The sequence below is a fragment of the Chlamydotis macqueenii genome, chromosome 20 (assembly GCF_036417535.1).
Source record: "Chlamydotis macqueenii isolate bChlMac1 chromosome 20, bChlMac1.mat, whole genome shotgun sequence".
Classification (NCBI taxonomy): domain Eukaryota; kingdom Metazoa; phylum Chordata; class Aves; order Otidiformes; family Otididae; genus Chlamydotis; species Chlamydotis macqueenii.
Genome location: NC_141575.1, coordinates 2118270 through 2134079, shown reverse-complemented (window position 1 = coordinate 2134079; position 15810 = coordinate 2118270). Strand labels below are relative to the sequence as shown.

Sequence of the window (15810 nt, the reverse complement as noted above, 5' to 3'; positions counted from 1 at the left end):
TCTAGGGCATTTGGGATAAAAACACTTGCAGGCCTGCACGAGGCGTTAAGTGTGCTTCAAGGATTGAATGCTCCTCACTGTAGAATGCGATGAAAATGGTTTCTCAGCTCTTCTATTCCAGAAGGAGAAGGCAGAGCTTTATGAAGTAATCTGGGTATTTCTATAGCTTTTCTCAGTAAAATGAAACTTCTTGTTTCCTAGATAAAGCAAAAGGACAGAAAGAATAACTCGGACACGCTATATGAAGTTGTGTGCCTCGAAAGTGAATCAGAAAGGGAGAGAAGAAAAACTACAGCTAGCCCCTCTCTTCGTCTGCCCCAGTCTGGGTCACAGGGCTCGATGATTCCTTCTCCTCCAGAGGATGATGAAGAGGAAGGTACGAAGTGGATTGTGTGTTTTGTATACTTCGAAAGAAAGGGCAGTCGGAGAATAACATAGTTATGAAACATGTCAAATCCTTTCCTGTCAGAATCTGGCCTGCTGCTGTTTGTTTTCTTGATTTAATGCTGTGAGTATTTGATAACCAGTACCCCTGCATTCCTGGCTCAGCCTCTCCCTTGTGTGAGACTTGTGTCTGTGCTTTTCTCAGCCCAGGCCTCATGAAGCCTCCAGTGAGATATATTTGGAACAATGTGAAAGGAGGTTACTAAAAATTTGGGATTATCATGTAGCTTCTGCCCCTCCCCGAGCAGCTGCGAACAGATTTGAGAGTAAAAATGAGAAGCTGATATTATTTGGAAATATAAGCAAGCAGCATGTTTTAGTGAAGAGATGAGTACAGACATCTGTGATACATAAAACTGTACCAGGACCTGCCTGGCTTGAAACTGAATGCATTTTCAAGATCTTTTTTTCTGCTTTTTAAAAATTCTCCTAAACCAAAATACGGACTAGTTCTGACTATATAAACATCTGGTCCTACAGCTCTGTGCTGAAATGTAGATGATTGAGTTTCTGCTTTTTCACTTTTTCTGCTGGCCTTCTGTGTGGTCTTGGGTGAATTGTTTCACTTTTGTGCTTTAATTTCCCTTTTAGGGGCAGGGCAAGGAGGGAAAGGTTGGTTTGAAAATCAACTCCTTTGCAAAGTGTTTTTTATTAGCAATCTGTAACAGCTACACTGAACCACAGCAGTGTTCTTTTCTAGACCAGGAACACGTATTTATTTTGTTTACAATTGATATGATGGCAGCATTGCAAGAGTTTGCTGACAAGTTCAAGTGTCAATTGAGAAAGCATAAATTTAATGAAAAAGAATGTATTTCCCTAATAATGCAAAACCAGTGTTGACTACTGTATCAATGAAATGCCGTTTTTGTATATAATACTTGCTGTGAGTGTTTAAAAGTATCTGGGAGTACATCAGTCAGTATTGGTTTCAAAAAGTTACTGTGATTATACTAATCCTTGCCCTCCACCACATTTTTTTAATGCATTTCATTCAAAAAGCTGTTTAATTTAAGCCAAGCAAGTTATCAAAAAGTACTAGCTTTCAAAGTGAAAGTACAAAATGGTTAAAGTAAAATACCTCGTGGACTTTCATGGATCTGTGACAACATGGCAAGTCTGCAGCTGCTCAGTGGAACCGAATTGATTTTATTGTCTTTTATATATTTTATATTGCAGCTTTTCACATATGGAAAGTTGTGCTGTTTGAGAATTTCTGTAGTCTTCCAAAAGTTTCAGGTAGAATAATGGAACTACTGATGTGAGAAGGGACCTCCCACTCAGTGTGATTCCAGCCAGATAGATTGAAGGTCTGGTCCTGTTGTGTTTTAACCATCTCCAATGACAAAGTTTCTGTACCGTCTCTGGGCCCTTTTATCAGTTTGCCCATGCTCATGGTCAAATTTTTTTCCTGATTTTTAACCAGAATTTCACGTGTTGTTGCTTGTCTTCTGTCTCTTGTCACATCACTGTGTACCTACGAGAAGAGTCTAATTCTGCCTTCTTTGTGTTGAGCAAGCACTGCATCCACAGATGAAGAGTAGTTCTTGCCGCACGCTAGTACATTAGGAGAGCAACATTTATCTCTGTAGAGGTATAGTAATGGCGGTTGATCTCATAGCATCTCCTCTGTTCTCTTGGCAGACAATGATGAACCACTCTTAAGTGGTTCTGGAGATGTTTCCAAAGAGTGTGCAGAAAAAATTCTTGAGACGTGGGGAGAGCTGCTGTCCAAATGGTAAGTGGCAAAATCACATTCTGAATATTCTCAATCTGTTTGCTCCTTCTGCTCAGAGTTTGTTATTTCCAGAAGCCAGTTGACATGAGTAGTATGGATTTACTCCTCTTTTCATCCCCACAGCACCCCTTATTCTCTGGCTTTGTATTTTCTAATTTCTTCAGAAGGTGTTTTAAGTATTTTCATTTTCAAGTGCATGCTTAAATACTGTACAGAAATTCACTTACGCTTATTTTTAGGTGGTTCTCTCTTAAAAGAAATATTGTACTTATCTGTGAGTTTCACTGGGATTTTGTTAAAGAAAACCCTAAACTAAGTAATATAAAGAAAATGCAGCTCTTCCTTTGTCTTTATTTTGCATAGATTACTTCCATTCCTCTTGGTAATTCTGATGTAGCTCACAGCCAATTTTTCTGCAGCTGTCATATGTTAGTAACTGTAGCTTAAGAATATGAGAGATTTGTACTTGGATAGCGAAGATGCTTTTCTTCCCTTATCTAAAGGAAGATGGCTCCAGAGCCTGCCAAGAAGGAAGTACATGAGCTCTTCTGTTTTTTTCCTAGAAAATGCCAATTTACAAGAAGAGTGTTTCTTGACAGTGAAGCTGCTAATGCAACACCTGTCCTCCTTTCATGAAGGATCTTTTATTCGTCTTGAAGTAGCCTGAGCGCTTCTAAGAAAGTGATGCTGATTATTGTGAAAGTCAGGTTGTTTTTTTTGTTGGGTTCCCCCCCCCACACAAAGGGAGATGACAGGCACAACATCAGATTGAGCTCAGATCTGCTACATTTTGACTCTGGCTTTAGTTGTTGCCTTCTGCTTCCTAGTGTACTGAGGAGCAGGGCAAAGATCTGAATAGAAGACGTAGATCTAAGGAGCAGGACAGCAGAGATTAGAATAAGTCAGGCGCTTTAGATGATGTGTGACCTCTTAGCCAGGACTCTCTTTAAATAGAGAGAGTTATAGCAATTTAGCATTATTTCTTAGTTTCTGCAATTACTTCATACTTATTTGAAGAAGTACTTCCAGGTTGGTTTTGCACTAATACATTGTGCCAATTTGGTAGGAAAGCAGACATCAGAAGTGGACACGTTCTTAAGAACGGGAAGGCTGTGGTAAAATGATATATGATCCCCTTTCCCTCCCTCTCCTAGACGTGTAGAAACATCTTTAACAGATGAGCTCAGTGCATCTGCTGCTGTGAGAAAGTTTCTTTCAACTTGAGTTTTTTGTAATTCTTCCAAGGGCTCAAGGATAATTAAGCCACCTGACTCCCATTGAAAATGTTTTGGCAGCTCTAAGAGGATATGAAGTGCTTCTGTGCTAATGCTGGCAACGACTTTAATATGTGTTAAAGGGCTTTCCTTCTTAACTAAAAACGAGTATTTGGAAGTAATGATCCTTGAGCTTTTAACGTAAGAGGATTCAAAATTATAAAAATCAAGAGTTCAGGTAGTTTCATGCTAGTTTTTTAGACTCCTGTAATTAGATTTGTATAGTAATTAAATGTGCATTGCTATTTTTTGCTTTCTAAATAATATTTGGCTCATATTTCATAACTGCTGACTCACACAATTTTCTCATTTTGAAATAGTTTGGAAGAATCTAGTAGTGTGTGGCCTTTAGTCTACAGCCTTACAGTTCATGGCTGTGTTCATTGGAATTACTGTTGTGCTTACTCTGATCCGAGGTTAAGGCAAAGTAGTTTTATCGGCCTTTAGAAAGAATTTGAATATTTTATATATAATAAGTATTTTATATGAATATTTTTATATATTTATTATAAAGATATAATATTCTATAAATAAAAATATGGTATATAACTGTAGCTATGAACATATATAAACATAAAGGTAACTATTATATAAATATTATTTTTCTTATAGTTGATTTTGTTCAGAGAAAGCAAAGTGCAGGAGGACGTTACGGTACTAGGTTCTGCGCAGTATGTACTGATTTCAGTGTCCAGCATGGCTCATCTCCAGATTACTGTGTTTCTCCACTGTAGACTGGAGAAAAACAACAAGGAGTCCCAGTCTGTGTGAAATTGCCATCCCCGTATCTGTTAGACTGCAACAAACATTAAATACCAGTTTATTGTTAAGACGATAATGCGATCGATATGACCCAAGTTCAGGTTTTTCCCTGGCTTTGTCTGTCAGTTCTCTTAATCATTTTACCTAGAACTTTGAGTTTTAGTAACTGCAGAAAAACTGCAATTTCTTTGATTTCAGGCTTCTATCTTTTGGAGATTTTATGTATAAGCTACGAATGGACTGTTCAGCCAAACTTTCTGTAACTGCATAAATTACATGTGGGTTTAGTTTTTACAACTTGCAGTGCTATAATTTATGAGCTGTCACCAGTCTCACTTGAAAAAAACATTTAGATGGGACTAGCTTTTTCAGTGGAAGCTGCTTCGATGCATGGATGTAGTTAGATAACGATGTGAGATTTTTTTTTTTAATGGCTCTATTTGCCTGCCTTCTCTCCCTCCCTTACCTAGAAAGTGACCTGCCTGCGCGGGCGTAGAAGTCTAGAGCGCAGTGTATGCTTCAGCAGACTGGTTCTTGTTCTGATGTACTTCAAGCTTGGAATCTTACGCAGTGTGGTATCTGTCCTCCTAGTCTGGCTTTTGCTGGAGTATTTTGATTTAGTGAGTTTTTAATATCTTTATATTAAATTTAATGGGAATCAAGGAAACAGTTTAGAAAGTGCTGTTCCAAATTCACTCACTCTGGCAATATATGGACTGTCCTGAAGTTCCCGTCATTTGACATGTGTGATGTTACACAGCAGTTGTTGCTTATGCACTCCTTTATTTGTGTTTGGATGATAGTAACAATGCCTTCACCCACACCCAGGCACCTCAATTTGAGCGTGAGGCCAAAGACGCTGTCAGCGCTGGTGAGAAGTGGTGTCCCTGAGGCCCTGAGAGGAGAAGTGTGGCAGCTGCTGGCAGGGTGTCATAACAACGATCACCTGGTGGAGAAGTACCGAATTCTCATCACAAAGGTAGAATGCTTTTTTTCATCTTTTTTCACCCCCATATCTTAAGGAATTGAAATACAGAGACTTCCAAACGTGTACCCGCTTGCTTGAAGGTTCGTGAGTGTATCTGAATATAGTGTATCAATTTGTGAGTATAAGTCAATCCTCCCCCCAGCAAAAAACCCCAACATGCAGTGCTAGTTGTGGCGTTATCTCTCCTTACAGTGCTCTCTTTTTAATAGTCCTGCTTCTGTTTCACTCCAATGACTTCTGAGTTAGTTTGTCAAAAATTAGTATTCTATTAATTGCTTTCATAATTGACAGAAATTCAGGGAGCTCATTTCCTTTGCTTGTTTGGCTTTCTTGAATGAAAGCTGAATTTTGCTCTATTGTCTTAACATTTAGGCTAAAAACCCAACGCTAGTTGAAATAGCAGCCTTTTTTTTGAAAGAAAATCCAGAACACTTTGGACATTTTTGCGCTAGACAGCAGTTTTTTAACTTCTCATCTTGAATGCTGATCTCCGTAGCATAGGAAAAGAAAATAAGAGTTGTATATACAGGCATCATTTGGTGTTACTCAAAGTTCTAGAGTAACAAATGGGTCACAATATGAAGTGTCACTTCCTTACGCAGAAAACCGATGCGTTAATTTGGATTTGACCATTGTCTGCACAGATACACTGTATTGTACTGCTTTCATCAAACATGCAAGTCTAGAAGGACTGTATCAGGAATTATTAATGCTGCAACTTTAGTACAAATATAACAAATTAATTATTCACCAGTTAAAAAAGCAAAACAACTGAATCAGCTTTTGCGTATCTCTGTTCTGATGGTACAGATTCACAAGGAGCAATTAAAGACCTTATTCTGAGGGCAAGAGGGCTTCTGAAATTAAACTGAGTTTCTGCTGGAATCATACAGGAAGGATCCTACGTGATTTGAATGAATCACGTATAGATTAGCTAAAAATGTTCTGCCTTAAGTACTTTCACACACTTATTGAACGTAGAAGTAACTTGATCTGAATTCCTTAATATTGGTACATGCATTGTAGAGCTATAACTTGGATTTTATGGTGAATAAATCATACAAATAATGTGGCGGTTGAGTGCTCTGGCAAGGAGTCTATCACAGTTACTCCTGTTGTGTTATTTTAATTGCCTAGTGAGTAGTTGACAGTGCCTCTGTTTCGATGTTTTGGTATCAGAATGGAAAAGATGATCTCTTTGTGGCACAGTTGGTGACACGAACTGCTACTATCTTTGTGAGCTAGAAAGGAATAGTGTGACATTTCATTTTTAAATCTGTGAAACCTTTCCACTCATTTACATTTGGCAGAGACAAAGGAAATAACCTGGATCTAATGTGTTGGAAGCATCCCTAGCGTCCAAGTAAAAGGGAGAGTAGGCTGATCCAGCATGGTGTTCTGCAGCAGAAGGGCTGGCTGGGCCTGCACTGGTCATTCAGCATGGAAACTAATTAAGGAATTAAATGGTGAAAGAAAATGAGAACTGAATGCCCGTTTTCAGGCTCTGCTGTAGTCCTGTGAGGTCTGTGGTGTACTACCAGCATGCTACAATCACCAGCTCAAGCAAATGAAAATGAAGTCTCTTTAATGCGGAAGTGCCATATTAGACCACTGAGGCTGTTTGCCTTGTTGTGGCTTACGTGAAAATTGCATGAGAATGGGCCTGACTGTGTCTGTAGAGGGGACAAAGGTTGGTGCTCTGAGAGCAAAAGTGTCTGTTGGTTCACAGTGGAACTGTGATTTCTTCAACCTGCAGGCAGTGGAAGAAGCGTAAGATTTCAAAAAAGGTTATCGGTGGCTGTGTGGAACTACTAAAGATGAGAATAGGCAAAGAATGCAAAGAATCTTTGGGAGGCTGATGGGAACGTGAATTCAAGACGCAAGAAGATAACGCGTGCAGGCCCGTCACATGTAGTATGTGCTAACATAATGCTGGGTTGCGCTTTGGCTTTCATTTTTATTTTCATGCCTTTCATAGATTATTTGACAATTTTGTAGTTCTAAAGTGACTAATTCTTACTGGTCTGAAAATAGCAGCTCAGTTGCAGTCAATATGCAGCAGTAAATGTGTCTGGGGAAAAAAAATAATTATGTGAAGGCAAGGGTCCCTCATAATATATTGCTTTACCATCCTCGTAATGCTTTGCCGTGTTTTGCGTGTCACTAATACAAATTCTTCTCTGGCAAGCGTGCAATTATTTGCATCACCATGCATTGGAAACGGTTTATCAGAGAATAACTGCTGTGGCGTGGTGCAGAAGCAGGAGGAGTTGATGTAAAACCTTTGCTCTTCAGTGCAAGTAGGAGATGCACTAAGCCTGTCTGAGTACTCCTGATCCGGTGCCCCTTCTCTCTTAATGCTGACCTCTGTTCCTGTAGCTGCATTTGATTTCTGTCAGGCTTTTCATGACCGCGTGCGGCAGCACAGTCCCAAATTAATAAGGATCTGTGTTGACAGCTGCTTCAAAAGCTTCTGGCCTCTTTCAGGGTTGTTTGTTTTTTGGTTTTTTTTGTTTTTTTTTTTCCCTCTTGTGCACAAGGTGTTGGATGCAGGCGCCCCAGTGTTTCTTTTGGTATTTGCTTTCCTGTGCAGTTCTGTCCCCTGGTGCTCAACGGATCTGTGGTTTTTGCTTTCTTTTGCAAACCAACTGCTGCAAGGATAGTTTCTTCCTGGTGATGTGTGGCTACTGAATGGTTGAAAAGGAAATGTCTTGTGTCCTACCACTGAAGGCTGTGTCCCAAAGTGTCTTCTTGACTCTGACTTGTGCATTAAAGGTGGCACTGAAACCATGCCTCAAGGTGTGCGCCTTGCGTTCTAGTCACGATGACAGTATTTAATTTGCTCCTTATTTCTTTGATAAACATTAGCTGAGATTTTGTACTCTGCGCTTTGTTATTGCAGTAGCATCTAAGTTTCACCATTGTGGTGCTTCCACAAATTCCTTTTGAGAATTTGCACACCATCTGTGTGCAATAATAAAGCTTTTAGCAGCTCCAGATTGCTGTGCTTGTGGTGGGGAGCGTGGATGAAAGCCAGCCCAATGAATTAAGGTCATGTCTCTACTGGGGACAGAAAGAGAACTCTAGGTAAAACGATCTAGACAATCCCTTTGAGAGGCATCTGTTCCTGGTAGGACTTTGGCAATCATGGTTACGGCTGTTAATCTTCAGGCTTCCCGCCACTGAAAGGCAGGAGAAGAGACATGGGGACTTGCTCCAGGTATTAATGGACAACTGCAGGAAAAATACTTCATGTTTTTGAGAGTCATAGGTGGATGGGAAGTATTGTTGAGTAGAAACTGGTAAAGCAAGTCACACAGGTTAAAAAAAAAAACCAAAACACCAACCAAAAAACCCAAACCAAACAAACAAAAAACCCACATGACGGAAAGCAAAATAGAGAGGAGCCACTTTTCAGAAAGGTTTTTAAACAGGATTAATACAGCTACTGAATCTCAGATCAGTAGCAATCTCTCAGTGGAGAAGTACTTCACAATACTAAAATTTTAAGAACCTGACATTTACAATATTGAGGAGAAAATAAAAGCTTTTGGATATAGGTCTGTGTGGGAGGAAATAATGTCGAAAGGAAAAAAACATGAGCTGTTGCACCAGATAAATACGCTATATTAAGGAAATTACGACATGAGAGGGACATCTTGTGGCACAAATAAATAAATAAATAATCCAGTGGCAGGAGGAGTACCCTGGAATGTTACTCTGGGGTCACCCTTTCTGGTAGAAATTCTAGGCCTGGTAAGAGATGAACTCATTACAGTTTTTCTTATAGCAAGACTCTTCCTACCCACTTTCTCATCTTCCCACTTTTTTTGTTTTCGTGAGCAGAGGATTGCAGTACGCAGAAGTTCTGCCTAATATACTCCTCTGTCTTGTGCAAATGATACTAGTTTTAGTGAAGAAATAGATTAAAATGTCACTACCATTATTTGACTGAATGTCTTGCCTCATCAGTGGCATGCAGTGTAACAGTACTGAAGCTGTGGGTGGTTAACACTTACTTTCCACTTGCATCACAACCAAATTTCCATATGTTCTTATAAATGAAGGAGAATACATTTAATTTTCAGAGTACAAAGGGTCATCATTGTGTATGATCAACTGAAATGAAACCCAACATACATCTGTGAATCACGGCATAAGAAGTGTGATGTAGCCTTGCTGTCAGTGTGCCTGAACCTCTAGATCCCTTGTTTGATTACTTTTGATCACGTGGTGGTGATAAAAGTTTAATTATCTTTTATAAGCAGTACTTTTCCCAAGAGTTCTCTTTGTAACTTTGAACGATTTCTTTAATACCTTTCAGTAGCCTTAGATGAGGTCGTGTTGTATCACTGAATAGAGTGGCAGAAGTCTCTACAACACACAAATATTTTCAGTCTCTCACAGACTTCAGCCACCTGAACCACACGGTTTTATGTCTTCTCGAAGTGGTTCTTCTTGGTAGGCTGGTTGTGCGCTTGACCGGAGAACTGTGGTAGCAGGCGGGTGGATCTCCAGCCCAGTTATCTTCCAGTTGCAGTTTACACCCTTTGGCCACTTTGGTCTGGCTTCTGGTGAGATATTGCTGGTTTGGGCCGGGGTGTTTTAACTAAGCAGGATAAGCTGGTGTGAACTTTGAAGAGAGTTACTGCTCTGAGCTTTGGAGAAACAATAGAATGTCAGTTAAAGGAAAAAACCAGATCTCTCTCCTACAGAAACACCTCTCAGCTGTATAGGCGTTCAGCTTGTGCTTGTAATAAAAATCTAAACATTGAGGACTTTTTGGTGGTACATCGTTTGTTTTGAAATTTCAGCGACCAGATGTTGTTTTGTCAGTCTCATGATTTCCAATACTACCTTGTTTTTATATATCTGAGATATATTTAAAGTTCAGTGTATGTTATTTTCTTAAGGATGTTTATAATGTGTCTATTCATGCCTAAGGATCCAGAAATACTATTTGAATCGATTGGTATGTAAATAATTCTCTGCTTTGGAAAGATAGGAGATCATTTCTCCAGCAGTAATTCAATCATGGCTTGTTTTTTGTATAACCACAATACCCTTACCTAAATTGAATTCAAAGTTTATGTCTCCTAGCTACAGTTCTAGTACTTCAGTTGGCACGAGTCAAAACACCGTAAATGTTTCGACAACAACAAAAATGAAGGACAATAGTAAAGGGATCTTTTGGGGCGTAAAGACAGGATAGAAAATCCAAGTTGTTGTTTTCAGGATTTTGCACAAGACTAAGTAAAAATCTGCCAAGTCATGCTGTTGTCCAGCACAGATTTTTGACAAAAAAAAAGAATTGTAAAATATGCATCGCAAAATGTTTTTTTTTCTACTTACAGGTCACCTAAAATCCCAAGCATTGCAGTATGATTGCTTTGAGATCTATCCCTTTGGCTGCAATTCATTTTCCATTAGGTATTCCACAGAATGACAAGCATTTAGCTTGAGTTAACCAAAACCTTGGGTTTGTCGGTAAGAGTTGAATTCAGTGTGTGGACTTACACTCCTATGGATGCCAGTTGCATGCTTTCAATTTTGACAAAAAGACTTTAAGAGCCTCACTCCAGTCTCTTACTGGTTTGATCGGTTCAAAGACGAATTCCCACAGTGATAGACCTGTCCTAAGCTGTGGCAGTGGAGCAGTCTGGTATCTGGGTTGGAGAATGAGCTTCCACCTACCATGGGAACGTGTTTTCCAGCATGTCACGCAAGTAGAATGCACTTGACAGACAAGAAGATTTGAGTATCCTGTGGTGACATCTTAACCTTGTACACATCAAAGAGGTTTTTCTGGTTAAATATGCGTGATGGTATTAGATTATGGTGTGAATACAAGCTGAAGTGCTGTGTTGTGAATTGCTTGCGTGTTTTGCTCTCTGGGATGTCACTGAGTCTTCTAGTTTGTCTGGTTTGGTGTAGGTTGTCTCGGGGAGGGTCAGGGGCAGTGATGCCTTTGGGGTTTGTGTATGCAGGAGGTGTTTACCTCCCTGGAGCAACATTTGGGTTATTGGTGGCAGTTCTCAGCTGTGCCCTTGGTTTCAGGTATCTCCTAAGCAATACAACCAACATTGAGCAAAGACACGCTTATTCCAGAGCAAGCATTTCCCCAAAAGGGCTCGGATGGAAAAGCCTTGAATTACGACTGAACGATTGAGTTCACGTCCTTGCTTTGGACCGTTGTCGTTTGCCGTGCTGAGAGGTGGAGCAGGGGGGTGCGGTGGGTGTGCGTCTGTCTGCAGGACCAGGGCGTGGGTGTCCGTCTGTCTGCAGGACCAGGGCGTGGGTGTCCGTCTGCAGGACCAGGGCGTGGGTGTCCGTCTGCAGGACCAGGGCGTGGGTGTCCGTCTGCAGGACCAGGGCGTGGGTGTCCGTCTGCAGGACCAAGGCGTGGGTGTCCGTCTGCAGGACCAAGGCGTGGGTGTCCGTCTGCAGGACCAAGGCGTGGGTGTCCGTCTGCAGGACCAAGGCGTGGGTGTCCGTCTGCAGGACCAAGGCGTGGGTGTCCGTCTGCAGGACCAAGGCGTGGGTGTCCGTCTGCAGGACCAAGGCGTGGGTGTCCGTCTGCAGGACCAAGGCGTGGGTGTCCGTCTGCAGGACCAAGGCGTGGGTGTCCGTCTGCAGGACCAAGGCGTGGGTGTCCGTCTGCAGGACCAAGGCGTGGGTGTCCGTCTGCAGGACCAAGGCGTGGGTGTCCGTCTGCAGGACCAAGGCGTGGGTGTCCGTCTGCAGGACCAAGGCGTGGGTGTCCGTCTGCAGGATCAAGGCGTGGGTGTCCGTCTGTAGGACCAAGGCGTGGGTGTCTGTCTGCAGGACCAAGGCGTGGGTGTCTGTCTGTAGGACCAAGGCGTGGGTGTCTGTCTGCAGGACCAAGGCGTGGGTGTCCGTCTGCAGGACCAAGGCGTGGGTGTCTGTCTGCAGGACCAAGGCGTGGGTGTCCGTCTGCAGGACCAAGGCGTGGGTGTCCGTCTGCAGGACCAAGGCGTGGGTGTCTGTCTGCAGGACCAAGGCGTGGGTGTCTGTCTGTAGGACCAAGGTGTGGGTGTCTGTCTGCAGGAGCAAGGTGTGGGTGTCTGTCTGCAGGAGCAAGGTGTGGGTGTCCGTCTGCAGGACCGGGGCGTGCGAGGGAAGCGCCTCCCGCCGCCGCTGTCCAGTGCGGAGCGCGGGGAGGCTGCGGGGTCGCGCCGGGTGAGGCACCGCCCGCCACCGGCCACTCGCGAAATGGCCTTGCCGAGCGCCTTTTGAGTGGAAACCCGCATTCCCCAGCGGAAACCCGCATTCTCGACGCTCCTTGTCCCCCCTCTACCCCAGGGGCCGGGGGGCTGCGGCCCCGGGTCCCCGCCGGCGCCGCGCCCTCCTCCGCGCTCCTGCCCGCCTCCCTCCCCTTCCTCCCCGCCGTCCCCTCCCCCCGGCTCCGCATCGCCGCGGCCGGAGCACACGCCGCCCGTACCGGCGCTCGGCCCCAGGATGCTCCCGGGCTTTTGTTCCCCCTGCGGCAGGTAGGAGCCGGGGCGGCCGGGCAGGGCTGCGGGCCGGGCGGGGGGCGGCGGCGGCGGCGGGGACCGGGGCGGCGCGGGCCGGGAAAGGCGGCGAACAAAAGCGTCGTGCAAAATGGAGCCAGGAGAGAAGGGCTGGACCCCTTCCCCGCCGCGCGTCCCTTCGCCTTGGATGGTCGGCGGCTGGAATTTCGGGGAGGCTGCTTGCGCCCGGAAAGCCTTCCCCCTCCTCCCCCGCTGCCCTCCGGCCGGAGCCCCGCGCCCCTCGGGCCGAGGGCGTGGGGAAGGCACCGGGCGGGGGGGCAGGAGGCGAAGCCGAGCCTGGCAGGGAGCGGGGGCAGGCGGCGGGGAAGCGCGCTAGCGGGGCGTGGGGAGGCAGCGGCGGTGATGGAGGCGGCGGGGAGCGCGGGGGCAGCGGCGGCTCTGTAAAACACTTTCCCCTTCTCTTCTGTCAGCCTCCGGGAGGACTCCCGTCCTGGCTCGGCGGAGGTTCCTTCTCCCTCTTCCCCCAGCCCCTCATCCCTCCCCGGCGAGGCAGCCCACCCGGGAGGGTTTTAATATCAGCCCTCTCCCGTGTGCGTGCGTGAAGTTGCTGACATGACTGCTGCTGGGTCCCGGTGCACCGGTAGCGGCGGGGAGCCGGATTTAAAGGGGAATTGTGCTGCAGACAATGCACAGCGGCAGCATCTGGAGCAGCCCCGGGGACTGGAGCTCCGGTTTTGACATTGCTACACGCACCGCACCAGCCGCAATGGCAGCAGCTGCTCGGAGTGGCTGCAGGCAGCAGGCAGGAGCATGAAGTAGCGAGATCACTGCAGTGCTCAAGATGAACTCCTCTTTGGTTGGCAACCAGAGTGGCCGGCCGTTCTGTCTCCTGGCCATCAGCTATTTGGAGACCATCAATTTTTGCCTCCTGGAAGTGGTCATTATTGTGTTCCTCATGGTGCTGATTATTTCGGGCAACATTATTGTGATATTTGTCTTTCACTGTGCACCTCTGCTGAACCACCACACCACCAGCTACTTCATCCAGACTATGGCGTATGCTGACCTCCTGGTGGGCGTGAGCTGTCTGGTGCCTTCTTTGTCTCTGCTGCACTACCCTATTGTTTTAAGTGAGTCCCTGGTCTGCCAAATCTTTGGTTACGTGGTGTCAGTGCTGAAGAGCGTCTCCATGGCCTCTTTGGCATGCATTAGTATTGACAGATATATTGCCATCACGAAGCCGCTGACTTATAACACGCTGGTTACCCCGTGGAGACTGCGAATCTGCATCCTGATCATTTGGCTGTACTCCTGCCTGGTCTTCTTACCCTCCTTTCACTGGGGAAAACCTGGATATCACGGGGATGTGTTTCAGTGGTGTGCCAATTCCTGGGACACCGATCCCTATTTTACCCTCTTCATTGTGGTGATGCTCTATGCCCCGGCTGCTTTCATCGTCTGCTTCACTTACTTCAACATCTTCCGCATCTGCCAGCAGCACACCAAGGAGATCAACGAGAGGCGAGTGCGCTTCAGCTCTCAGGATGGGGAGGCTGGGGAGGCACAGCCCTGCCCGGACAAGCGCTACGCCATGGTTCTTTTCCGCATCACCAGTGTCTTCTACATCCTCTGGTTGCCCTACATAATCTATTTTCTGCTGGAGAGCTCCAATGTCTATAGTAACCGCATTGCATCCTTCTTGACCACTTGGCTTGCCATTAGTAACAGTTTCTGCAACTGTGTCATTTACAGTCTCTCCAACAGTGTCTTTCAGAAGGGACTTAAGCGTCTCTCGGGGGCTATTTGTACCTCTTGCACTAGACAGAGGGTAGCTAAGGACTCCTCTACCTCTAGGAGCAAAAGATCTTCCAATGGATGTCATGTCTGAGACGCCTGTCAGATGGACTGGGAAGTGCAGGGACAATTCTGTAAATTGCAAAATAAGTTAAATACGATTTTAAGATATGTCCAGATTTGCAAAAAGGTTTCTGAGAAATGCTGCTGACATAGAAGAATCAGGAGCACGTATCATTGTGATTTCACTTTAAAAAATTACTGCTGTGGAGGAGGCTGTGGAGTTTCACCTCCGTATTCGTTTTTAAGAATAAAGCTGTATCTTGACACTTACCTCTCCAGCTGGTGTGACTGAATGGAGTGGGTGTCTGAGAGCTTTGGCAAAATGTAGTCTTTCTTACAGCTTTACTAGGTTCTTTCGAGATTCGTGCTTCACATGTAAATGATAGATCTGAAGTGGAAATGTCACAGTATATGGTATATTACAGGGATTTTTTAATATATGCCAAAGTATATTGACACAGTGTTCCAGCGTCATAACAGAAGGGGCCAAACAATTTGTTTTTTCAGTGCTACCTAGACAGGACTTCTAGAACGGTAGTGAACATTTCAGTGTGACCTTAAACTCTTAGTGAGCCATGAGTGCAGCGACGTGATCTGAACAGTCGTGCGCTTAGGAAGACTGATCTGGCTTCCATGCCCGCTTTCTCTGGTAGGATGCATGTGTGCGATCGGAGTATGGCATCTGCATTTTCCTGTTTGTTGTGAAGTAAGAAGAAAAACTTGGATCAGACAGAATTTAGCAGTTAAATAAAATGTATTTTGATAAGCTAAGAGAAAATACATGTCGCTTTATGGTACCAGAGTTGTGGCAGCCACTCGAAGATGATGCCAACATGTGAAAATTATTCTCCAAACAGCAGGGAAATGCCACGGTTTTCTATGTGGAAATTTTCTCAAGAACAACTTTAAAAATAACATGTCCCTTTTTTTTTTTTAATCTAAATTCTTTTGATATTTTACATACTAGAACTTAAGGGGAAAGGAAAGAAAACAATTGTCTTCTAAACAGCTACGGGAACTATGTTGTAAATTTAACTGTAGTATTTGAGTTATTCATAAGTGCACAGAGCTAAATCAGAGACATTTTTCTTTAGCCTTCCTGGGATTAAAGATGGTTCTAATATAGCAGGAGCTAAATCCTGTTGGCAAACGCATATCTAACTGGTCAAACAAAGTCAGTGTCTGAGAAACAAAATCTCATTGACCACAGCTTTTTCAAGCTAGCTTAGATGAGATATTTTTGAGTACTGCAGT

General features: G+C 44.3%; 2 protein-coding genes across 2 annotated transcripts in view; both read left to right on the top strand.

Annotated features, from left to right (window-relative positions):
* RABGAP1 (RAB GTPase activating protein 1) overlaps positions 1-15810 on the top strand; it is a 74922-nt gene that overhangs the window by 25120 nt on the left and 33992 nt on the right. Inside the window, exons 11-13 of the mRNA XM_086764225.1 lie at positions 202-376; positions 2089-2182; positions 5047-5197. Of these exons, the coding sequence (XP_086620351.1) occupies positions 202-376; positions 2089-2182; positions 5047-5197 (420 nt within the window). The remainder of the gene's footprint in view (positions 1-201; positions 377-2088; positions 2183-5046; positions 5198-15810) is intronic.
* On the top strand, positions 12592-14826 carry GPR21 (G protein-coupled receptor 21). Its single transcript, XM_086763884.1, has 2 exons — positions 12592-12717; positions 13170-14826. The coding sequence occupies exon 2, from the start codon at positions 13541-13543 to the stop codon at positions 14585-14587; it is 1047 nt and encodes a 348-aa protein (XP_086620010.1). The 5' UTR covers positions 12592-12717; positions 13170-13540; the 3' UTR covers positions 14588-14826.

Coding starts and splice junctions, on each gene's coding strand:
- GPR21 (XM_086763884.1), top strand. CDS start 13,541: ATGAACTCCTCTTTGGTTGGCAACCAGAGTGGCCGGCCGTTCTGTCTC.